Source organism: Thalia democratica, chromosome 4 (genome assembly GCF_965202585.1).
Source record: "Thalia democratica chromosome 4, ktThaDemo2.hap1.1, whole genome shotgun sequence".
NCBI classification, from domain to species: domain Eukaryota; kingdom Metazoa; phylum Chordata; class Thaliacea; order Salpida; family Salpidae; genus Thalia; species Thalia democratica.
Window position 1 is genome coordinate 54,927,291 of NC_139168.1, and position 25,904 is coordinate 54,953,194.

The 25,904-nt window shown below is 28.1% G+C and overlaps 1 protein-coding gene across 7 annotated transcripts in view; it reads left to right on the forward strand.

Annotated features, from left to right (window-relative positions):
• Positions 1-25,904, forward strand: part of LOC145834033 (uncharacterized) — a 98,007-nt gene that overhangs the window by 58,615 nt on the left and 13,488 nt on the right. For 4 of the 7 annotated variants that reach the window (XM_082941347.1, XM_082941349.1, XM_082941352.1 and 1 more), the window contains 5 exons: positions 3,891-4,030; positions 10,801-11,015; positions 15,175-15,266; positions 22,588-22,702; positions 25,231-25,390. In XM_082941347.1, coding sequence (XP_082797473.1) covers positions 3,891-4,030; positions 10,801-11,015; positions 15,175-15,266; positions 22,588-22,702; positions 25,231-25,390 — 722 coding nt within the window. The remainder of the gene's footprint in view (positions 1-3,890; positions 4,031-10,800; positions 11,016-15,174; positions 15,267-22,587; positions 22,703-25,230; positions 25,391-25,904) is intronic. The other 3 variants (XR_014369772.1, XM_082941353.1, XM_082941351.1) reach the window with 3 other exon arrangements.

A 25,904-nucleotide genomic window follows, 5' to 3' on the forward strand; every position in this document is an offset into this window, starting at 1 on the left:
ATAATTATATATGTTTTCCATTTTATGTGTTCCATTTTTTTTTGAAGTTTTATGATTTATGTTTTTTTTTTAAGTTCTTTTTTAAATTTCGAAAGGCTTCGCGGAACCCCTGAGAGGCGTCGTGGAACCCTAGGTTTCCGCGGAACCCCATTTCAGAAGCACTGATCTAAACACTATCAAAAGTATTTGTAGCTTGTAAACTTAAATTATTGCTAAGAACATCCATTGGCTTATCCTCATCTGATGTATTAATATTTTTTCATTTACTGCTTGCTATTCTTCAAAAAAAAAAGTTTTCTTGGAACACTTGACTGTTTTTGTCATAAATGCCTATAAATTCAAATTCATGTTTTGCACGGCGTCAGGGATCACTTTTTAATAAGTTCTCAATTTATCACTAGTTCTAGCACACTTTAGTTGTGTGAAACTAAAATAGAATTAAATTTGAAAAAAATAAATTAAGTTGAGCTGTAACCTAACCAATGCAAATAAAAATCAAACTAAAGTTTATATCAGAATATTTTTACTAAACAAATACTATTGGCATTTTATCCTTTTCGAGAGAGCTATGTTATATGTAAACTTAAGCTACGCAGGGAAGAGGCTTTTAGTTTTTGCTGCGTAACAGTTAGCTTAAAGCCATTGCGGCTTTTTGCTGCATTTAGTTGTGTATGGTTTCGATCTTGTTTAAGCAAATTTAGTTCGCTTTTATATTGCTTTATGAGTTTAGTTTAAACGAACACTTAGTTTTCAGCTTCTTTGATTCATGTATTTTAGTCTTTTAAAAGAATTGGTAATTCGATTTATTGATTTATGTTGTATGGTATTTTATCATCTTTTCGTTTCTCATTTTTATTGTAAATACATAATACATTTGATCACCACAGAATCGAATTATGGTTAATAGTAGTATAATCAATTTATTCATTAAACCTTCAGTAAAAAGTAAGTAAGTCATGTAAGTCTAATTATCAACTATAGTTTAATCGTTATCTTGGGAACGTCTCTTATAAAAGTTAAAGCACACGTTGCGTTGTAAACCAGGCCCTTGGCATGTATAAGTAGAACACTTCTGGTTAGCTATATGGTGACCCGGACAGCCAGTTAGTTACAACTGGAATTGAACACGGATACCTTAAATATAAGTTTTTACATTAAGTAGATGGTGACCCAAAAACAGATTAGAATAAACCTATTAGAATAATAGTAAAAATTTAATAAACACTATACCTACTTTCAAGAAACAGTAGTATCAGTTCAATAAACACTATACTGACTTTCAGGAAACAGTAGTATCAGTTCAATAAACATCATACCTACTTTCAGTAAACAGTAGTATAAGTTCAATAAACACTATACCTACTTTCAGGAAACAGGAGTGTAAGTTCAATAAACACTATACCTACTTTCAGTAAACATTATTCTAAGCTAAATTAACAATTAGAAACCTACTATATTAATCATTGTTAATAGGAACTCATGCAGAAAACAAAACATAGTCACATATAGGTAGTTATTGATGTGCCTTTATTTCAACCCGTCATCAGGTCTGTAAAGTTTATAAAAAAATTAAACTTTCTAGTCGGAAAAACATCTAAGTAATTCAAGTTTGTGAGAGATTTAATTTGTTTTTCGCTAATGTTAATTAGTTTTATTGTGTTGAACTTTTATGTTAAAGTAGTTTGGGAAAGGCTAATTGACATGTGTTAGAACTAAAATGTATTATTTTGCGTATGATATTATCTCACTTCAGTGTTGAAGTGTTTTTCGAAATGAATTTCAAATCTTGTACGAGCAAATTGAAACAATAGTCTTGTTTTCAAGTTATTTAGTTATTTTTTAATCATTTTACACATTTTATTTAAAGGAAAAATGTTTAATAAAAAGTTAAAATTTAATTAAAGGCTATAACTTTCTAATATAATAAAGAGCTTAATTTTTTTTTTTAAGTTAGCAACTGTAAAGTGTTATTGTTTTGTTTTTAAACAATGGTTTTAATTTGAACTGTAACCGATAATGAACTTTCAAAACTGCGTGTAAAAACATTGTTGTTTTTTGCGTGTCCTTGTAAAAAAATACTTGTTTAAGGTTATTAAACTTTTTTTTGACTTTAATCGGTTAATAAAGTAAAAATAACAATAGAAAGAATTTGATCTAAACTATCTGAGAATAATAAACAGTTTTTTATATATCAAAATGTTACCATTAAAATGAAATTGTAAAAACAAGTTAATTACTTTGTTTTGGCAATTAACGCAGATGTTTTTTTGTTTAGTATAATTAATGTTATGTATATGTTACTTCTTATCAGTTTATGCTTTGAAAAATAATTTTAAACGTTTTTTCTTGAAAACATACTAGACTGTAAAGTTTAAAAAAATAAATTGACTAAACGACAAATAAAATGTTGTTGCTAACTAATAGCACGTAACTTTGTGAATTTAACTTCTTCTTTATGTTTTTAATTGTTTTTAATTTAATTCAGGTAGCCTGGTGGACAATGTATTGTACGTTGCACGGCTAAAGACAATGCTGACGTCACTGATAATTCCAGCAAATGGTTGCTTCATGCTTGCATATATAAACTGTATGTAGATTAAAGACTGAAAGTTCATAGGTTGTCGCTAACCGATGCGTCCAACTTAGGACGAAACCGGTCACGGTCTACCGATGGCTTGTGGTCTGATGATTGAATTGGTATGATCAACCCTTATGTCAAACTTGAGCTTTGTTTCACGGCATGCGAATGTCCAGGCTTCTGCTCAGCAGACTTTCGCCGATGTTTTGTTCAAGAAGTCTTACTTGCACTCCAATTGCACTTTCGCACGAAAAACTAAAAAGTCGGCAATGGAAATAAAAGGACCTGATCGTAATGGCGGTACAGGAGATCGAGGTGGAGAACAGATGAGTCGACCGAGGTCTATGAACTAGGAGTGTAGAAATTTCTGAACTTCTTTAATTTTTCTTCTATTTAGTAAATTTTATCAAACTTTTAAGCAATCTTGTACGTTGTCAATTAATTTTATAAAATATTCAAAGTAGAAAAAATTTTTTCTTGCAACCAAGTATTAATTCCAAATAAGATTTTTAAGAAGACAAAATGTAATACTATTGGAATTTTCTTCTTTTCGAGAGAGCTATGTTATATATAAACTTAAGCTGCGCTTGGAAGAGGCTTTTAGTTTTTACTGCGTCGCAGTTAGCTTTAAGCCATTGCGGCTTTTTGCTGCATTTAGTTGTGAATGGTTTCGATCTTGTTTAAGCGAATTTAGTTCGCTTTTATATTGCTTTATGAGTTTAGTTTAAACGGACACTTAGTTTTCAGCTTCTTTGATTTATGTATTTTAGTCTTTTAAAAGAAGTGATAATTCGATTTATTAGTTTTATGTTGTACAGTTTATCATTTTTTCGTTTCTCCATTTTATTGTAAATGCATTTGATCACCACAGAATCGAATTATGGTTAATAGTAGTATAATTAATTTATTTATTTAACCTTAAGTAGAAAGTAAGTAAGTCATGTAAGTCTGTTTATCAACTATAGTTTAATCGTTAGCTTGTGGACATCAATTGTATAAGTTAAAGCGCACGTTGCGTTATGAACCAGACTAACAGTGTATAAGTAGAATACTCTGGTTAGCGATAATATCTCTTAATTTAAAAAAAAATTACAAAACATATTTTTTTTTCAAGTTTTGACTTCTCTATAGCCTTAATTGGTACCGGATCCTAGCAAAAAACAACTGGATTCCTGCAACCTGAAGATCACTTATAAATTTCAACTTATGTGTTAAGAAAGTAACAAAATATTTACAAATAAATAGTTTTAATTCTGAAATTATCATTAAACTTTTATGTAAAATGACAATTAAACACGTACATTTTAAACAGATGCTTCTCCAATCTTAAAGAAAAATTTCAAAAGGTGTAAAGCTGTTCGTAAACTGTGTGATGATTTATGTAATTATCCTGCAAGTCAATTGATAAATCCTATCAATAATTCATTTGTTAATAGTCCTTTGTACGTCTATGTAAGTGTTGTTTGTTAAAGTTAAATTATCAACTTAAGTTTAGAAATTTAATTGTTTTACAGAGTGGCCAGTAAACCTGGAGTCCTGGAAAAACTTGGAATTTGACAGTTTAGGTTAAAAAAACTGGAAATTGAGAAATTTTGAAAAAAAAAATCTGGAATTGGAGAAGTTTTTACATCTAAGTAATAAATTTTTGATTTGACACGAAAAATCCGTCATATCGATAAAAATATTCTGTCATCATCAAAATTTTTTTGGTAAAAGACACATTTAAAGTATCTTTTCTATGTTGTTATAGTATTTAAAACAATTTATACCTTAGTACTTTAAAATAAAAATAGACCTAAAAACGTGTACTTTCATAAACTTGGAAGAAAATTCTTAAAATCATCGGCCACTCTAATTGTACTTAAAATATTTGAATAAAACTACTAATTGATTTATAGAATTTTTAAAATTTAGTAATTATTGATAATGTTCACTAATGGAGGTACGAAAAAGGCAAGTTCGTTGTAATAAAACAACAACAAAAGTCCACTTTGATTTTTACAAGTTGATCTTATTTTGTAGAGTTTTATCTGAGCTATCAGACATTTTAAAACACTTGAAAAGTTCAAAGTAATTTTTGAGATATGAAATATGAGCGATGAAAGTCGGTGACCTCAATAGGTTCCTATTGGAAGGCGCAAACTAAAAACGCAAAAAAAGACCGTTTCACTAAAAATCTATCTCCTCCTTCATTTTTAAAGCAATCTTCTTCAAATTTTCACAGAAATTCTATTATTAAATTTTAAAATGATTGAATTTAGGAATTTTTTAAATTTTGCAAAATAAAGTTTTTATTAAAAAAATAAAGTTTATTGCAAATTATCAAATTGAAAAAAAAACAATACATATGTTTCAATAAGCTTAATGCTTAAATCATAACCTGTTAAAGTTCGAATTGACTTGCACTGTGCTTTACATTAATACACAAATTACACAAAAAGCAATATGACGTAATTATTAAACTTTGTAGAGGACAAATTTTGGTGCAAAATTTAAAATTTCTTCTTAACAAACAACTAAAAATCTCAAAACTACAAAAAAGTGACTATGAATTTAAATATTTTAAAATTTATCAAATTTGAAAAGCTTTTTCATATGTCGACAAGACAATATTAATTTGTTTCTTTTGTTTAAGCAACCCTCTTGCTTCAACGCATAGATAACGGTATTGATTCATTTAAGCACAGACTACAAACAGGGTTATTACCAGTTGTATAGACCGGGCTCTCTTTATCACCTCCCAAGTTATTTTACAACCAATGTTTTTGAGCTTTAGGTTACAAACATACTTCGAAAGCTTAGTCCAGGGTGATCTTGAATTTGTACAAAAATTGTTAAAAAACCTAGAACATTTTTTAATTTTAGTTTTAGTTAATTCTGTTTAAATAAAAATTTTAAATATTACACTTAAAAATAGTGTATACAACTTTTTAATAAGTAATTTATAAATTTTTAGTTAAATTATTATTTTGATTAATGAAACTACTTTTTTACTTGCATTTCCAGTGTTTTGAATATAAAAATAAATTAACGATGGTTTAAAAATCTACCAGTTTATTGCAACATTTTGTTCAAATTAATTTCGGACAACCGTCCTTCACCAGTGAATGAACAATTTGACGGTTGTCCGAAATTAATTTGAACAAAATGTTGCAATAAACTGGTAGATTTTTAAACCATCGTTAATTTATTTTTGTATCAACTGATGCAGGGGAAAAAAATCACTAGAAAAAACAATTGACTTGTGTCCTGGACTGATTTGCGAATTATTTATAAATCATTGTTTTGAATGTCATGTAAAGTCAGCCTATTTCTTACTGATGCAACTTAAAAGAGTTTAGTTAAGAGAAAATTAAGAGTAAGATAAAATTAAGAGCATCGTCAAAATAAGAGCAAAGCCAAATAGAAATGTAGTTGCAATGTTTTATGCCCAATGAATTTATTGCAGCTATAATAAATCTTAACTTTCTAGTATAAGTTATAAGTCATTAGTTGTGCCTAGTTTACTTTAAGTAGCTATAAATAATAACAAAAAACTAACAAATTTAAGTTAAAGATAAATTAAATCGGATTTTATGGCTATTTATAATAAATATCAACATAAAGGCTTTTAGAAAATTATATGAAAAGAACTTTGAAAAAGTTGATTCAAAATAATACTGTAGGTTGCTTGCAATAGAATAAAACAAAGATTAAATTTTAGTAATACTGTATCGTTTAAATAGTTTAAATTTATCAAAAAACACCTTTTTTTCAACTTAAGATTAATTTACTACTAACAATGGTCCAAAAAAGATGTACTTTCAAAAATCTGGATGAAGTTTTGAAAACCTGGAAAAAATTTGACAAAAACATTTGACTACCCTGTCAGTCTCATTTTCATATACACCATCTTTAAAAATTTTTTATGGTTTGAATATCGGAATCTAAATTGAGTTGAGCATAAACCGATGTAGAACTTCTTTTCAAGGTCAGAGTTAACTGTTGCCTTGCAAATTAAGTTTTCCGAACGGCAATTACCCCCCTTTTAATTTATATTTGCAGATACCATTCAATGAACATCAATGTAATTGCGCTTTCACAAATGAATTCTAATTTTTACAGCTGAGGATTAAAGCTTTTTGCTTTATGAAACATATGTACTGATTTTTTTACTATGAATTCGAAAATTTGCAATAAACTATTTTAAAACCCTTCAAGGTGATTTAGTGGTGATTCTGTGGAAGGTGATTTAGTTTAACTAATTCTATTCTTTTCTTTATAGTTTTTAATTTATTTTAAAATGTAAAATTTAAAAAAATAACCTATATGGTTTATGCAGCTATGCTATTTGGATTGAAAATTAACCCTCAAGTAAATATTTTATTAATCAACAAATTAAACAAAAACTAAAAACATTATGACGTAAGTTTGAGTTTTGTCCAAGGCGTATTTATATATAAATTTTACATTATAACAATTATGCGTCAAACTAATAATTTAAATCCACATAACCTCAAATAAGTGACCATACAATTTAAAGCTTGTTGAACTTAAGAGTAGTTTTTAAGTGTGTTGACAAAACGAAACGAATTCTCTTCTCTTATTTAGACAAAGCTCTTTGTTAAACACACTTACAACGGAAGTAGCATCTTTTAAGGAAAGTTTACACACCGGGTTGTTTCCATTGACTATAGGCTGTGATCTTTTTATCATCTTTCAAGTAAATCTTATGTCTAAATTTTTGTTCTCTAAGTCACAAACACACTTTGAAAACTCAGTCTCGTTTTCATACACTCATCCTTTACAAGTTTAATGGTTATTATATCTGTACGTAAACTGAGTTGATAATACGCTGGTTTAAAACGTTTCTCGACCTTGAGAAGAACCTTTAATACCAGGTGGTACGGTCACAATAACGACCAGAGATAATGGCACGGAACTATCCAAATATAAGTGGGAATCAAAAAGCAACATTATAGATAACAACATTAACAGAAGCATTATACACCATTTTGGAAAGACAAACAACCGTCAAAAAATCTGTTACACACACATCTACGAAAAAATGGAGATAGCGAAAGCCGATAGAAGAATAAGTTTTTAAAAAAGGAAATAATTATTTTATAGGTTGTCTGAATTCCAAGAAAACTCAGTTTAAAACTAAGATTTTTACAAAAAGATTAACGTACTAATAATAAATGGTATGCATTGACTTCAATGTTCGTAATTAATAAAACTTATTGCTACAAAACCAATATCTACTTCAATTTTTATATCCAAATATAAAACTAATTACTTAAAAAAATTAGTTTACTTAAAAAATTTCAAGACGTATAATCTCTAGTTACTTTACCACCTCTAATACGTTTTAAATACACAAAACTATCATTAATATTTTAACCAAGTTGTTAAGTATGTTCAGTGACTTTTATTTAAGAATTTTCCTGACCATAGTTAGTAGGTAAACTTGAATATTTAATAAATCAATTTGAATAACCTTAAATAGCTTTGTTTTAACTAGCACAAAAATTTTTTATTTAAGTTACCAATAACTTTCAGTTAAAATTTTATCCAAAATAAACCTATTTTTTTACTAATTTTTGAGATTGAGAAGTTTTCAATACAATCAGCAGTCAACTGTTTTGCCGTTTATTTAGTAACTCTATTAGTTTTTTTTGGCTAGGTTTGAGTGGGATAAAGATTGTTTTTAATTGACATATGATTTCTTCAGCTCATTTATAAGTAAACTTGTCTATCGTTGGTGCTATAATATTTCTCTCATAGGGCGAGGTGTCTTAGGTTGTTAGCTAAGATATAAACGGTAAGTTTTGCCTACGTTGTCTTATGCTATGTTTCAGCAACTATGGCGGAAGTTAACTTAAGCTTCTCTTGGTATGGTACGTCCTAAATCTGTAACTTAGTTTTCTAAATTTTTAGACTACTAGTAAATGTGTTCAACTTAGAATTTAAATTAATAAGTAATTATTATTATTGCAAATGATGTATTATAGGATCTATTTAAGTTGAACGCTAATTTAAACTAGCTCAAATAATTAATTTACTCTCCCAGGGTTGCCACAAGAGAGAAAAAATGACAAAAGTCAGAAAAAATGGGGGTTTTTGAAAAAATGTCAGGAAAAGTCAGAAAATTTGATATAAACATGCTCTTTTTTAAGAAAGTTTATTATCACTATAAACTGAAGTTTACTAATGGTATTTTCAAAAAAAAAAAGCTTTTGCAATTAATTGTTTTTTTAGGGTCTAATTTGAACTTATAAAATTAAAAAAAGTCTTTCATTATCTCAATGTGTATTTACTGGGTAGCTCTCAAATTTGGACGGGCGTACAAAATTGCACGAAGGCACAAAATTGCACGAAGACACTTTTGCATGAGCATACAATTTTGCACAGAGACATTATTGCACGGGTTGAAATTTTTAATTTTTATTGTTAACTTTTTCTAGTTTATTTTATTTTTTTAATATTTTTTTTACTATCACTGTTACCCCTTACCCTCGGTCGGTCGGTAGCTTTTTTTTTTAGTTGTTTTATTTTTTCATTAATAATTTTTATTATTTTTTTTTTTTACTATAACTGTTACCCCTAACCCTTATCCTCGGTCAGTAACTATTTTTGTTTTTATTAGTTTTTTTTTCGTTTTTTGTATTTTTTTTTCTGTTTTTTTACCATCGAGCAAAAATGACCCTCCATGCAAAATTGTAACTCGTACAAAATTGACCCTTTGTGCAATATTGTCATCGTGCAATTTAGTCCCTTGTGCAATTTTGTCTTTGTGAAAAAGTTCCCTCGTGTAATTTGGTAACCTTGAGCAATTTTGACCCGTTCCCATATTTGCTATCTGGTAAAGATACAAGTATCTTGCTTATTGAGCTGTTCATTGCATATACATCGATAATACACAAATAGTTAATAAGGTGCAATGGAAGTTATATGATTAAATCATGCATAAAAAACTGTTGTTCTAACCTGTATAGAATTAAGATTGAAAACTTTAAATACTTTAAATCTTACTGTTCAAAATATAGATTTAATCGTTTGCTAACAAAAGATCCTAGTGAAACAAGTTCACTGGAATATAAATAAAAACAAATAATACAGTAATCTTTCTTTATTGTACCAACATATGTTTCTGTGTGTTAACGACACAACACACTTCAACTAGGTTCTGTAAAAAATAATTACTGTAATGTAAGAATAGAAGCATTGAATAAAGTAGGTGTATACATGTTTTCATTAAAAAAAAAAGTTCTATATATTTTTACAGGTTAATATTTAACAATAGATAAAATACTTAATGTTAAATCCGACTGTTATAAAACTGTATAATATTTGTAATTATTAAGCCTAAATTAAGTAAAGTAAACTAAAATACACAACAAAACAACAAATCATAATGTAAACAAACCACTTACTTTAATGAAAAGAATAACTGATTCAAATTTATTTTACCGTTGCTAATGATTGAACAAAATACATCCAATAATTACGTCACAATATATATGAAGATTAATACAGCTATTTAATTTGTATTGTAAAGTTAGTTAATTTAGTCTTTATGTTTGGGAAAGTAGTAAAGCGCTTTAATATGAAAAGTAGTATGTAATCTATTTTGAATAAAAATGAAACAACAACCATTAGTTAGCGAATCAATAAAATTTAACAACGGTAAAGACAATAAAAGTCACAGGAACTTGATATAACGTGTGTTTTGTATATTAAATGTTTGTAATGATTAAATATAAAATTAAAACAAAATCACAGTTAGATACAATTAGGAAGCAGATTTAGTTTAAATGTAAAAATTTTAAATTTAACAAAACAAAGCACCAAAAAAAATTGTTATTAAGCTTACAAAGCACCGACCGATAATTAAGTTACAGCGACATACATAAAATCACAATTACTTAAAGGAAAACACCTACTTTATTCTATGCTTCTATTCTTACATTACAGTAATTGTTTTTTACAGAACCCAGTTGAAGTGTGTTGATTCGTTAACACACAGAAACATACAATAAAGGAAGATTACTGTATAATTTGTTTTTATTTATATTCCAGTGAACTTGTTTCTTAGCAAACGATTAAATCTATATTTTGAACAGCTACTTATTTAAAGTCCTATTTTTAGTCAAACGAAGTATCACGAATATGAAATTTCTATAGTAAGTTGTTTTTTATGTTACATTTTTTGATACAAATTTAAAGTGTTTTAATTTCAGTCACATGATCGAAAAAAGCAGCGTCGATCGGTAAGAAGTAAGAGTTTTAAAGAAGCTTTAAGTAACGAAAAAAAAGAAAAAAAGAAAATACCAGAAAATTTAAGTCAAATAGCTAAAAGTGAAAGTTCTACATGTTCTAAAATTTATCAAAGTGCGCTAGAGAAAACTGATATGAGTAAACTCAAAGATAAAACCAACTTATCCTCTCACAGTGTGTAAGTTTTTAGATGCTTTTAACTGTAGAACTATATATATCTTTAGTTCACAATTTTAAATGTTATTCACAAAAGTAATATTTTGAAATTTTGATTTAATTTTTTTAGTTTTATAACAACTAGTAACTTTATATCTTTATTTATTGTCTGCATTTTATTTTTTTAAACAGGGTTACCAAAAAATTAAGATCCTGGAAAACTAAATAGGCCAAAAAAACCTGAAATTTGAGAAATTTTGAACAAAAACCTTCACGAAATTTTAAAAAACATGGAATTTTAGACTATTTTTACATAAAAAATTTAAATTTAGATGAGATACAGAAAATCTATCAAATTAACTATTTTTTTGTATTACTTATGTAGTTATTTGTCTTAACTAAAAAAGATTTTTCAATTTACTGAAATATAGAGAGCTTATTTAAATAAAGATGTTCAAATTAAATATAATAAACCTGTTTATAAATAAAATCTTTAATTTGCACACCTTTATCGTTTGTATTACTAGGGGTAGGAAGTACAGCACATTTTTTTGTTCATGTTGTAAAATCCATATGAGGAGTCTTGATTTGGATGTGTTTTGGTATCATTAAGAAGAATTTAAAAAAAAAATTAAAAAAATTCCTAAAAAAAAAACTGCACCCAAAAAACTGATCTGGAACCCAAAAATCATATAATTTTTGATTTTTTGACTTAAAAAGTAATAAAGTCACTCATACACGTCCCAGACTTATATTTTATATCTTAAATTAAAGCTAATAATTATAGGCATACACTTAATGACATTTTAACTGCTTTTGGAATATTATGACGTCATAATCACACAAAATATGTAAATTTTATCTGTAAAATGGTGCGTTTTGAAAAATTAAGAAGCATAGCTAGTTGTCTAAATTAAAACAAAATATTTTAAAATAAAACTTTGTAGATATACTTACTTACCTTTAAAATTTAGGTGATGTTGTATGTATATTAATGGGATATTTGATGTCATAATTCATTTAGCTATAAGTATTTAAAAATAACCTAAGAATGTTATTCAATTTGCATTACAACAACATAACGAAATACAAAGAAGTTATAATTTATTATAGGCAACATAATGTTGTATGGCATTAAACATTAAGTTAATGATTGCAAAATAAATATAGACTAGTATAACAAAGAAATAAAGAACATTGCATAATAAAACGAACATTTCACTGTATCATTTAGTATTAACACTTAAGTTTACTGCAAAATGACTGATACTTTTAAAAATACTAGTATAGATAACTGTCAAATGATTGATAAAAATCTAACTGACTATATGTACATAATACTCATAAAAATACATAAAATTTACTTTTTAATTTTATGTAAAAGACATCTGTTCTACTATTAAATCTATTTGGACATGGTTTCTCAGTGAAAAAGTAATATATCTTTCATTAGAAACATCCCATTCCCCATCAACTTTACAATCAAGAATAGAATCTAAATGCAAGTTTAGCAAATCACGTTTAGGTGGGTGTTACCACTTCGAATTTCTTCTGTTTTGAACTCTCATGAGGTGGTCAATCTTATAAGTCCCATCATCATTTTTACCTTCACGCATAGCAATATATCATGTGTCTGATGACCCTTCACTAATTAATGTGACATAAAAATTCCCTTCCATAAAATCTTCATTTTTTTCTTTCTGTATATTGGGGGAAGAACCCCCTACAATTAATAATGCATCAGTGTTTGTTGGTAAAGAACATAGAGAGCACTCATCATCTTCTGCAACAAGGGCACATAAGTTTAGAAGTCTTTCTTCGTGAGTATTACCATTAACTTTAAAAAGTTCTGGATTGTATAAAACTTCAAATTTGTGAGACTCTCTAAAGTAAATTAACTCATTACGAACAATAACTTCATTTCGATCAGGATGAGATTTTAAAATAGAACGCAGCTCTTCCACGCTCACTACAGGCCCACCCCAACTTTTACATAGTTTGAGACGTTTCTGCACATATTGATCCCTTTTTTTTCCCCCTTTTCAATTTTTTCCTTTATCTGTTTGAGCTTTAAACTTTTTTGATCTGCTACCCACCTTTGCTCCATCTCATTCAGAAATTGAACAACTTTATTAAATTTTTTTCATGTTTAGTTTGAAAAGACATATATAATAAACAATGAACTTTACCGCAAGATCAACAACAACAGCATCCGAGACAATCCTACGACCGGTTTCGTCCTTATTAGGACTCATCAGGCAGGAATAGGAGTCATTTTTTTAAACTTTACCCACAAACGATCGCTTCAGTACTTCGTACTTAAGCCCGCTTGTTTAAGATCACAATAGCGGTTTCTCGCGACTATTCCTGCCTGATGAGTCCTAATAAGGACGAAACCGGTCATAGGATTGTCTCGGATGCTGTTGTTGTTGATCTTGCGGTAAAGTTCATTGTTTATTATCGATTGCATAAAACATCTCAACTTCGTTGATGATGGCCGAAATAAATACTGGCTAAAACTGATCAAACGAGCGCAGACTACAATCTCACAACAAGCTGACAATGTCTGAGACGTTGGGCTGTGAATGATTTAGCTGTGTCATTTTTTTAAACTTTACCCACAAACGATCGCTTCAGTACTTCGTACTTAAGCCCGCTTGTTTAAGATCACAATAGCGGTTTCTCGCGACTATTCCTGCCTGATGAGTCCTAATAAGGACGAAACCGGTCGTAGGATTGTCTCGGATGCTGTTGTTGTTGATCTTGCGGTAAAGTTCATTGTTTATTATCGATTGCATAAAACATCTCAACTTCGTTGATGATGGCCGAAATAAATACTGGCTAGTTTGAAAAGAATCAGATATAAGTAATGTACAGTCATTTCTTATCCCTTTTGCTGTGAATCGTTGGTTCCTAAACTTTGCCACTGCTGCTCGCCTTCCAAAACCAGCAAGGTGTCTTTCAGATTCCAAGTTGTTTGTTGGGAGTCCAACCAGTTCTTCATTACTTAATAGGTTGAGCTCAGTAGCACGTGGTGGATTTGACAAACGAAACTTTCCAAAACCATATTCTCTACCTGTTTGGCGATCAAAAACTTGAGCGGCATGGAGACACATCTCTCAATAAACATAATATCTAAAAGTGGTTTAGAGTGTTTTTTATATCTTTATTAACAAACAATTGAAATGACTTAGTAATATCTTTCTGGTTGATTGACTTCAGAATTCGTCATTCAAAATCATACAAACTAAAAGTAAAACCAGCAGAAGAATTTGCTTTTTATAATAGAAAAAATTCCATTTTACAGACAAAATTTGCATATTTCGTGTAATTATGACGTCATAGTATATCAAAAGTACTTAAAATGCCATTAAAGGTATGCCTATAATTATTAGCTTTCATTTAAGATATAATATATAAGTCTAGGACATGTATGAGTGACTTTATTACTATTTAAGTCGAAAAATCAAAAATTATGTGATTTTTGGGGTCCAGATCAGTTTTTTGGGGTGCAATTTTTTTTTAGGAATTTTTTTAATTTTCTTTTTAATTCTTCTTAATTAGACCAAAACACATCCAAATCAAGACTCCTCATGTGTCTAGCAAACATCACCCAAGTACTCCCTACCCCTAGTATTACTTGAAATTTTATTAATTTTAAAGCACATTTAAAGTAGCATTGTAGTATAGTTTCAATCTTTTTATATTATTTAAGACAGTTTTTTATCTTCAAATGAGTTTTATACTAAAAATGGACAAAAAAACTTCTACTTTTAAAAACTTGGTAGAAATTTAGAAAACCTGGATTTTTTTTAAACCTTTGACAACGCTGTTAAACATTCGGACTTAAAAGTAATTTGAATTCCTACACTCTGAACACAACTGACTTTGCCAACTGCTGATTGCAAAACATTTACAAAAGTTTAAAAACACAAGTTATATGTTATAAAAAACAAATTAATTTTCACTACTGTCTTAAATTACATCAAAAACGCTTTTTTCCGCTATTAAATTTGGTTTTTCTTTACAATTTATTTAATCAAAGACGCTATTGCAATCACATAAGGTGTTTCAATTTCTACTAAACACAAATGTGTCAGTATTAGCGTTAGTAATGTTTAAAGACCTTTTTATTTATTTTTTGTTATAAATTCTAGTTATTATTTGCAGTTTTTTTATAGAAATCAAAAATTTTCTTCTTTTACTGATGATAACTCGTTGATTTTCTTGAGTTTGAAAAACGAATCTGAAAGTTTATGTTCCTACAACCGTGGTTTGTGTTTTGAAATTAAATTATAAATATAGTAAAATAAATCGGTGTTTTAAGTAATACTACTTTGCCTCGTACTGTAAAAAAAAATTCCGTAGCAAAAAAGATATTTAAAACGAGCGCCGCAAGAGAAGGGTGCGGTTATAAGATTCCGAAGTAAGTGCGCTTTGCATTTGCGAGCGTGTTCTGAAGTGTATTTGCACAATTTTCGACTTCGTCAAATAGCGGGCCTTCTAAATTTTACTTAATGAAGAAAACTTGACTATTTAGAACTGTAACATAGACTCTTCGGCAAATTTGAATTAAGAACGTTTTCCAACCACATTATAATTATAATAAGTTCCTTTTACTTAATTCACTGAATTATATTTTGCAACTTTTAAAATAGATCGGTGTGTACAATCGAATTCGAAAACCTTCACTTTCCTCTAATATAATAAAAAACCTAGTCTAGATTGTTGAACAACTTCTGTTGTTTAACCCAGGTAATTTGAATTCGTTATACGTGAAGTGATTGTTCCTCGAACCTAAACACTAATATCAAAACGAGCTATTGAGAATTGAAAGTAACTCAAATACATAAACACCCGTCTCAAAAGCGATAAATTGTATAAAGTGCGAGTATTCTTTTCTCGTCGTTATTTTGTTTACGTTGTATAACTAAAGTTGAATGTTTACCGTTATTTGTTTACTACTTACAGATTAGCTTAGTAAGATAACAAGTTATGCTCTAAATACTTAAACAGTAGATTAGACCAGTGGTCGGCACGCTACTTCGAATCCGTGAACCCTAAATCACAAAATTAAAATTCTGTGCACCCCAATTTTCATTCTTTAGCGCCGCTAGTGTTTAAGAATATGTAAACACTTTTAATCGTTTTTTTTTACTAATAATTCGGTAACACCCAGTTAATTTTACACGCTTATTTTAAATTTACCAGTTTACGCTATCCATTTCAATAAACTTTTAATATCGATGATCTAATTTTTACAACAATATTTTACTTGTATCACCCAGGTCTAAAATACTAACTAGAATTTTTACATAATGTAACAGAATAGAACTAGGAGAGTACAAAAATGGTCGTTTTATTGACAACAAAATGGTCAATTAGATATCAAGGTTGAATATGTCTTAAATGTAAAAAGATTTAAAAAAAAACGTTAATTTAGTTTCTGCGCGAAAAAAAAAATCCATGTACCCCAAAATAAGTTTCACAAACCCAAAAAGTCTCATGCACACTAAAAGAAATTTCATGTACACTAGTGTGCACCAGTGTACACCGTGCCGACCACTGGATTAGACTATAGTAAGGTTTTTATAAATTAGATATCTAGTTTATCTTTATTCGTAGTATTAATCTAGATACCGACTATGAGTATTAGCAGCAGGAAACTCTAGCCTTTACCAGCCGCCACCATCTCTAAGATGGTTACTAAGCAAGCTATGCGTGCTTAAACAGCTGAAAAGGCTTCGGGTGCTAGTAAACATACTAGAGCAAGTAATCCGGAGATAGCTATAAAATAAGACCAACACAATATGCTACCAGACGACACAGTAAAAGCAAGGATTATAGTAGATTCGAGGTTCTGTAAACTAATCAATTGTCAGAAAAACACAGTTGAAAGTTGCTGTTATTCTTTTTCTCTATACATTAGAAAACTATTTTAGAACGGTTTAGTTACTTTTTGCATCAGTTTTTTAAGCGTTTGTTTTTAATTGCCGTGGAGAGTATCTTGCCATTTTGTGTTATTCCTTGTCATTTTAATTAGTAACCACAAAGTGGCCAGAAAACCTGGAATTTGATAAATTTTGAAAAATACCTGAAATATTGAACAAAAATCATTTTAAACCTAAACTTTTTTTGAAATTTTAGTCTTGTTTTTTACATGAATAAATAAGCTACTAGTAACTTTTTACTGCTTGTTAAATTTAAACGTAACTTTTGAGGTATAAGCGATCAAAGTTAGAGGGTACAAAAGGTTTCTAATGGAGGCGCAAACTAAAAAGGCGAAATTAGACTATCTCACTAAAAATCTATCTTCTCCTTTAATTTTTGAGCAATTGTTTTAAAACTTTAAAAAGAGTTATCTTTTATAAAACTTGAACAACTTGTAAGAAACAGGTTTTTAATTTTTCTTTCAATTTTTTTTTTTAATAAATAACGAAAATCTTCTTCTTTTTCAAAAATCCGCTTCATACAAGTTGTTGGTAATATTAAAAAGTACGTTTCCTAAAAGTTTAAAGTAAATTGCTATACAAATGAATAAGGAGATAGATTTTTAATGAAATTATTCAAATTTTTCAGAAAACCGGCCTTGAAAAATTTTGATTTTATTCGGTTCGGATATTTTTTACAAAGCAGATTATATATCAAAAGTTATTTGATTTTTTATTCTATAAAAAGTATCTTAATAGTTTATACTCTAAGCTTTCAAGTAAGAGCCAAACTTAATTATCAAAAAAAAGTTGGACTACCCCACCCCTCCTCCCTATGTCCTTAAACGCCGTTATCTGTAAGTCAGTTTTAAGCGAGCACCTAAATAGTAGTATAGTATAAAATAAAATGTGTGCTTAGAATAGAGCTAAGAGGTCTTAAATTAAACTATCAAGAGAAATATAATTTAAAGTATGGGTGGGCAACGTTTTTAATCGGCGGGCCGGAGCGTTTCGAATTAGTAGTCTACCGGAACCAATTTACTGATCCGGTCGGATAATCCCTTTTTAGATCCTAATTAGAAATTATCATCAGGATCCGACCAGATATTTATTTTAAATTGATTCGAATCCGGCCGGATACTAATTTTATCGATTGATCACTATTTCGAATCCATTTAATTTACAAAAATTTCGAAAGTATGTCATTTTAAGTTAAGATTTGATAAGTATTTAGATTTCTATATTTATTATAACCCTTAGCAGAATTAATAATGATTTTATAAATGCAATAGTTTAATTACTAGAAATCACTCGAGACAAATTTTAACTTGTTAAGTGTATCACAAGTTTTGTAATTATTTTCAGTTTTAAATTTTTCTATTAGGGTTTTACTGAAGTACATTGTCACAGATTGACAAAAGTAGGTATGTAAAGTATCAGAATTATAAATTATTTTGCTTAGGGTAGTTTGACAAAGAATATTCCAACTGAGTTTAAACAAAATAAAATATTGGGACAAAATTATGTTTCTATTACTACACACTAGGGACGTAGCTAGCTCAAAAAAGTTACGAATCTACAAAATAAAAAAACGTCATGAATGACGCGTGATGACGTCATAGCGGGAACAGAGCAGTTTAAACTGCCTCCAATGTTATTGAACTTTATGTCAAAGTATGCAGTTATGTTAAAAATTCAAAATAAATGGAATGTTGAAGTATGAGTAACAACTGTATGCAAGGCAATTTATGTTGTTCATGACCCCCTATAATTCTTTATGTGTTGCCACTTTTATAAACCCATAAAACCTTAAACTCAAAAAAAATCTATTTTATTTTAATAATATAAATGATAGACTTGAAATTTATGTTTTTGAAAACATTTTTCATAATCCAGAAAATGTTTGCAAAAATTGTTGCTTTATTAGATAAAAATATAAAGAAGATTACCTAGGCGAGATTTAATTACCCTCGGACTTGTCATACAAATAAACATGTCTGTATTAGTGATATTTTGCTTTAGGACTAAGTAGGAATTTATAAACGGTGTGAAATCAAGACGTTCAATCGTCGTAACATACTTTTGCGGTTTATTATATGACATAATTGTTTTAATAGCTAGGTTATATCTAAAAGTCATGTTTATCCACTTAATATAACAAAAGTATTTAATTTCTTCTTATGTTTGTTTGAATTTTATTATCTTAATAGGCCTATGCAAGTTGTAAAACAATTTGTATAAGTTATTAAGATTAAATTTCTATAAAAAATTAATACACTAGCCAGCAATAATACAACATTTACGTCAGACTTACAATGTAGTTTTTAGACCGTAATATAAACGTTTTTGTATCTGAATATTACAATTGTAGAGATTTACTTTTTAAAATTTGCATATGTTAAAATTATTATAATCACGTGAATTACAATGAGGTCCAACTTTTATATAGTTATAACTGCTGACTTTAAATTCGCACAAAAAAGATTTCAAAGTATTGTAAGGTAAACGTAAATTGATTATATGATTAAAGAAAACATCTGTTAAAGTAGATTGAAAAAACAAAAAAAAAACAATGAAAATAAATTAAAACTATGTGTAGAATGAAAAATCAAAAATGAGGTAATAAAAATAAATTAAAATTATGTTAAGTTAATACTAAAATTAAAGTTTATTCTAAAAACATTTTTTACGTAACACATTAAAACCACAGTGTTTAAAAGTAACTAAATTTTAAAATTGTTTCATTATTTTAATAACTTTATTGAGACTAGTTTGTTTTTGCATGAAATCCAGATTAAAAATAAAGATAAAATAAACAAGTAAAACGGGTTAGAAATTATTGAGTTAGAAGTGATCGGCCTCTTTTATTTCTATGTTTTAACAATGGGATGTGCAAATTTAAACTGCACTGTTCGTTATATTTGTTAGATAAGTAGATTCTAATATGTTTATTTTAAATATTGGATTTGATATACAGTTTGTAATTTCATAACTTAATTTCTGATTCCATCAAATCAACTTACTTTGTTCATCTGACAACACATTGTGTCGGTCTGATATGTTAGCCGGCTCAGAGTTACTTGTTAGTACAGTGCTTATTTACTTATCCGGACACATTGGGCAAGATTTTTCTGTACACATGTCCGGATAACCAAAATTTCGGATAAGTACAAAAATCATTTTTTTCAAATAATAATATGAATTTGACTAATGCTTACTATAGTGAACTAAAATGTTCACCGTAAATTACACGGTGTAATTCAGAGGCATTTTCTAAGAGTATTTGACCAGTTATTGGACTACCCATCTCACGTTCCTGACTAAACCAGATATAAAGGGCGCTGTCTAACTTTTCAAACCAGCCTCCCTCTACATTTTTGTTAGTTTTTGTAGCTTTAATTAATCCCAGCTCCTTCTTTTCTGCCTTAAACTTAATAAACTTTTCTTCATTTTTTAAAATGTCGTACAAAGTAGACCTGCCTATACTGAACTGCTTGATCATAAAAGACTTTGGCACATTGTTTTTACCATTTTACAAACTTCTAGTCTGTTTTTAATTGTTGGTGAAAATTTTTTTTGAATTGTCTTCCGATTGAAACTGTCCAGATAAGTGAATAAGCACTGTATGTGCTTACTAGCATCCAAAACCTTTTCAGTAACCAACCTCGAGCGGTCATAGGCTGACAAAGGTATGGATTTCTTACTGCTAGCGCTCATACTCATATATCAGTGGTTATTACTACTGATAGTGTTAATGAAAGTATGTTACAATAAAGCCTACTTTATATGAGGCCTATTGTAATCTAATAAGTGCTAGTAAAAGAACTATAAGCTGATCTAAATTAAATTCTAGTTAGTAAACAAATGCGAATTAACACTCATAATTTATTTTACAATATAAACAATCTACGATCTTAGAAAAGAAAGTAAGTGTCTCGCTAAGTAAAAGCAAGCAACGCCGTTAAGAATAGAAATCAATGCTAAATAACAAAAATGCTTATAGACAAGCGACTTATGAACAAACAAAATACGTCCCAAACATAATCGAAAATAAATAATTTTCTAAAACTAAGCACAAAAATACGGCTTAAGTACGCGACGCTCAAATACACATACGCTTAGGCGATGTTCGGCTTTTTATTCTGATTCCGCTTTTTTGCAGGTTTTATAAATCTCTCCAGAACGAGACAAAGCAGATATGCTTACACCTTTAATTTTATTTTAATTTAGAATTGTATAAATTATTTCTAAATATACTTTGTATTACTACTTAAGGTTTGTTTTTTTAATTTCAAAGTAAAGATAAAATTTTACTTTGAACACAACGCTTTTTAGCTAAAAAGTGCGTACCATACCGGCAGTACGTACCTAGGAAGTGCGTATCTAGTTGGCAGGGTACTGTTGTTTATATATGTTAGTATATTTATAGAAACACATTAATTTTTTACTTCTTTATTTTTTGGAGTATCTTTATTTGTTTCAGTACTCCTTAGAGCTGTGTTAATTTTACATGTCGTTAGTTTTTAATTAATTAGCAGGTTTTCAAAAAAACCTGGAAATTGACAATTTAGGTCATAAAAACCTGGAATTTTGAACAAATTTTAAATGTTAAGTAAAATTAGATTTGACATGTAAAATGTGTCATATAAATAAAAAAATCTGTTTTAATCATCAAAAGTCTTTTTAATAAAAAACATTTTTACAGTATCTTTTCAATGTTCTTATACTATTTAACACAGTTTTTAAACTTAACTTTAAACTAAAAATAAACTAAAAAACCTAGAAGAAATTTCTCTAGAACCAGTGACTACCCTGTATAAATAAAATTTCATTAAAAAACACAAGTAAAGTAAGTTAACAATATATTTTTAATGTTGTTATACTATTTAACTTAAAGTCAGGGTCGTCAAGGTGTACACTAGTGTGCACGAAATTTATTTTCGGGTACACAAAACTTTCAGGGTACACAAACACATTTAGGGGTGCACAAATTTTTAGACTACAAAAACAAAGTCCAGTTTTTATTATAATACTTATCTAGTTTAAGCGACATAAAAATATTAAATAAAACATTTTAAGAGTACTGTACTGGGACTTTTGTAGTGATTGCGGAGATTTGTTCAATTAATAAGTGTGTAAGACAAAGCAATATTAATAAAATATTATTGTGCAAACAAGGTAAACCAAATAGAAAGGTTCATTAAAAAGAGGATCAAATGATAAGTTTTAGTTGTTAAAAGGTTTGCATGTTAATATAAACTGAGTTATTTATTTTAAGGAGAAATGCATTAGTAAAAGTGTTTACGTAGTGACACCACTATCGGCACTTATTAAAATTAGATCTTTGGGTGCACCGATTTTATTTTTTGAATTTTGGTTTACACAGATTTTAATTAGCTTGACGACCACTGCTATAAATGACTCAAAAAACATGTTCTTTTAAAACCTTGATGAAATTTACAAAAAACATTTGGCAACCCTAAATTAAGTACTTTTACAAAATTATTGTTGTATTCCAAAGAACTTGTTTCGTTCAGATCTTCTTATGTCAAAGACTGTTAACAATTGCTATGTTTTAAACATTTGTATAAGTAAATTAAAATAATTTCGATAACTTTGCGTTTACTTCTTTTAAATAATTCTATATTTTTTATTTCCACTTAGCAACGAACAATTCGTTTGAAGACTTTGTAAGCCCTAACACTAGAAAATTTCAACAACAAGCAAAAAATAAAGCTGCTAAATATTCTGTTTGTATCCGAGTATCACAAAATATCAGGTAAATACTATTAAATGTTTTTTTTCACAGAGACTTAGAGATTACTTAGTTTGCTATAGTTTATGTTGAAATTTTGCATTAATAGTTTATTTATAAATTTAATTAATAACACTTCTAAAGCAATAAATCTTTTACAGTACCTTCTCGCGAATCTACGCACACTGCGTCCTTGCGCAAAGTGCGTAACTAAACGATATAACGATAGGTTGCAAATATATATATTTCTATTATATTAGCTTTTTTCTGATTATGGTTTTGATGAGAAAAAGTTTTTTCAAAGCAAGTGCTACAAAAGAAATATTCAAACAAAAAACGTAAAATTATATTTTTATGTTTACTAAGAAAAACATATAAATACTGTGTAATATGTATGCATTTTTTATTTAATATAATTGCCACATTTGGCTAAAAAATCTACATTGAAATATTTCTTTAGATTCATTCATAGAGCCTGTATTATTGTATTTGTATTATATGTTTGTGCTGTGTACTTTCTTTATTGTTATGTTTCTTTCAGAATCTACTACTCGTAAACGGAATATTGTTTTTAAAAACTCTACAATTAAAAAAAATTGTAGTTGACTTGATTTTTCAACGAAAGTTGTTTTCTTTTACGAGATACAAATATAAATAAAATATTTAACTTTTATGTAAAAACTAAAACATAACATAACAAAGAAAGTATTCTGAAATATTTTCTGCCAAAAAATTTAGTTATCAAAAATATATAGTTTTTGTTAAAAAATAATCTAAAATTAAATTTTTTGGGTTAAAAATATTAATTTATTATTAAATTAAATGTTATACTGCTTTTAACATATCCGGGATAAAAAATATACTGACATATTTTACTGTAAGAAAAAATTAAGGTCTGAAAAAATATTCATATGTGAAAAGATCGTGTTTGTAAAACAAAAAAACTGAATCAAATTTTAATTTTAGCACAAATCTTTAGTTAATACCAACTCTAGTACTTCTAAAGTCAGACAGGTTTTGGGTTATGTTTAACTTAAGGAGAAGACATTTTGCTCTTAATACACTCTCCGTGCCTTACTTACGAGTAACTTCCAATACTTAGTTTACAAGTAAAGATTACTTAATATGGTTGTCATATACTGTATGAGCAGAAACTAATTTTTACTGTGAGTCTAAAATACAAAAAAAAATTATAAATCACAACATATGTACTGTATATAAAAAGTTAATGATTTTATAATTTTTTATTAATGACTTGGTTCCTGACGATTTAGTTAATACCATGTGAAAATAAAATATCTTTTTTGATACCTTCTTTGAATTGCCGCAACTTTCTTGTGAATGAAAATGAAACTATCTCGTAACAAGTGAGCCAGAAAGTGTATCTTGAGAAGTGCACGAAGTCGATAGTCAAGTTCCGTATTATACACATTTAAAAGAATAATAATTAATTCTTACCTTTAATATTTTTTGTTATTACCTTTAACTGCTAAGAAAAACTTGAAGAATTTTTTTTGTCACAAGTATTTTCAGATCTCTTTGCATACACTTTTATATAAAATGAAATACACAGTTTTATTTTAAATAAAATAGCTTTATTACTACTAAAATATTTATAGCATTAAAGTAATTTAAAATCTTAACAAATTTTTTGTACGCAATTACTTTGTTGACTTTTGACGTTTCGCTCACATAAAATATTAAATAAACAGAGTTAAATTTCCAAAAGATTTTAAATCTTACCAATATAATTTGATAAACTTTGAAAAGTTAAGTTTTTTTATTTAAGTTAAATGCTAAAAGAATTGCTGTCCCTTTATATAAAAAACTTCTATTTTTCCGCTATATAACGTTTTATAAATATAACATTTTGTTCAAAATACAAAAATGTTATTATTTAAATACATATTATACCGCATGCTTTATTACAATACCCACAGGGTCGACAAAAAATCTAGAATTCTGGAAAATCTGGAATTTGACAATTAGGTTTAAAAAGCCTGAAAAAAACTGTAATTTTAAATAATGTTGAAAAAAATGGAATTTCAAACAAAAGTAACTGAAAACCTGGAGTTTTAAAGATATGAAATTTCGATAAAGTACCAAAGATCTATTAAGTAAAAAAAAAATTTATTGATTGATTTTTTTACCAAAAAACACATTTAAAGTAGTTTTACAGTATATTTTCAATTTTGTAATATTAATATACATAGTTTTTTACCTTAAGTTTAATTTTTTACTAAAAATGCACCGAAAAACTTCTTTCTTAAAAAACCTGGAAGAAATTTAGAAAAAAAATTCAAAAACATTTGGCAACCCTGTACCCAGTTAAATTATTTTATAGTTTTACTTTATAATTAATCATTTAGAGTTGTTACCTTCAGAGAAGAAAATAGAGAAAGTAAGAGCACGTTTAATTTTGTTGTTTTCAATTTATTACATTATGCGTTTTTTTTTTCTGAAGATAAATTCTGAAAAGGTGTGTTTATACTCTTGTTTTCCAGTTTAAATTACTTTTTTTTTAATTTTAAGTTTGTTTTGTTAAATTGCAGGGTTCGACTAAAGCGGATTACTAAAAAATTAGGTGGAAGCATAAAAAAGTGCTTACTTTTAGATGATGATACTACGCATATGGTAACCGATGAAACAACCTATCATAAAGAAATAGCAATGGCTTGTTGTAGAGGGCTGTGGATTCTTAAACCAGAATGGGTTTTTTTTCTGCAATTTTGCTTAATTATAGATAGTATTTATGAAGCGTTTATATATTTTATGAGTTTGAAAGGTACAATGATGTCTTGCTTGGTATCCTTGAACTCACCCAAGTTCTGTCATATTCCAATGAGGATGCATTTATTAATATATTTTTCTACTTGTAACCTGAGTACACTGAAGTCACCTCCAGTGTTACAGCTACAGTGTTACAGTTAATGTATACTTATTAAAAAAAAATTAGAAAATAGAAGAGATCTACTTATTTATTGTTTACTTGATATGCGTAATATGATACTATGCAATAAAATATGATGGTATATATCATATATTGCGTTCAAGTTAAGTAATAGCAGGGTGGCAACAAAACCTAGAACTTGACAACTTAAGCAAAAAAATGGAATTTGGGAAATTTAAAAAAAAACAGAAAAAACTGAAATTTTGTACAAAAATCGTGGAAAAACCAGGAATTTTATTTAAATTTTATTTTTTCACAACTTTGTTTCCTAAAAAT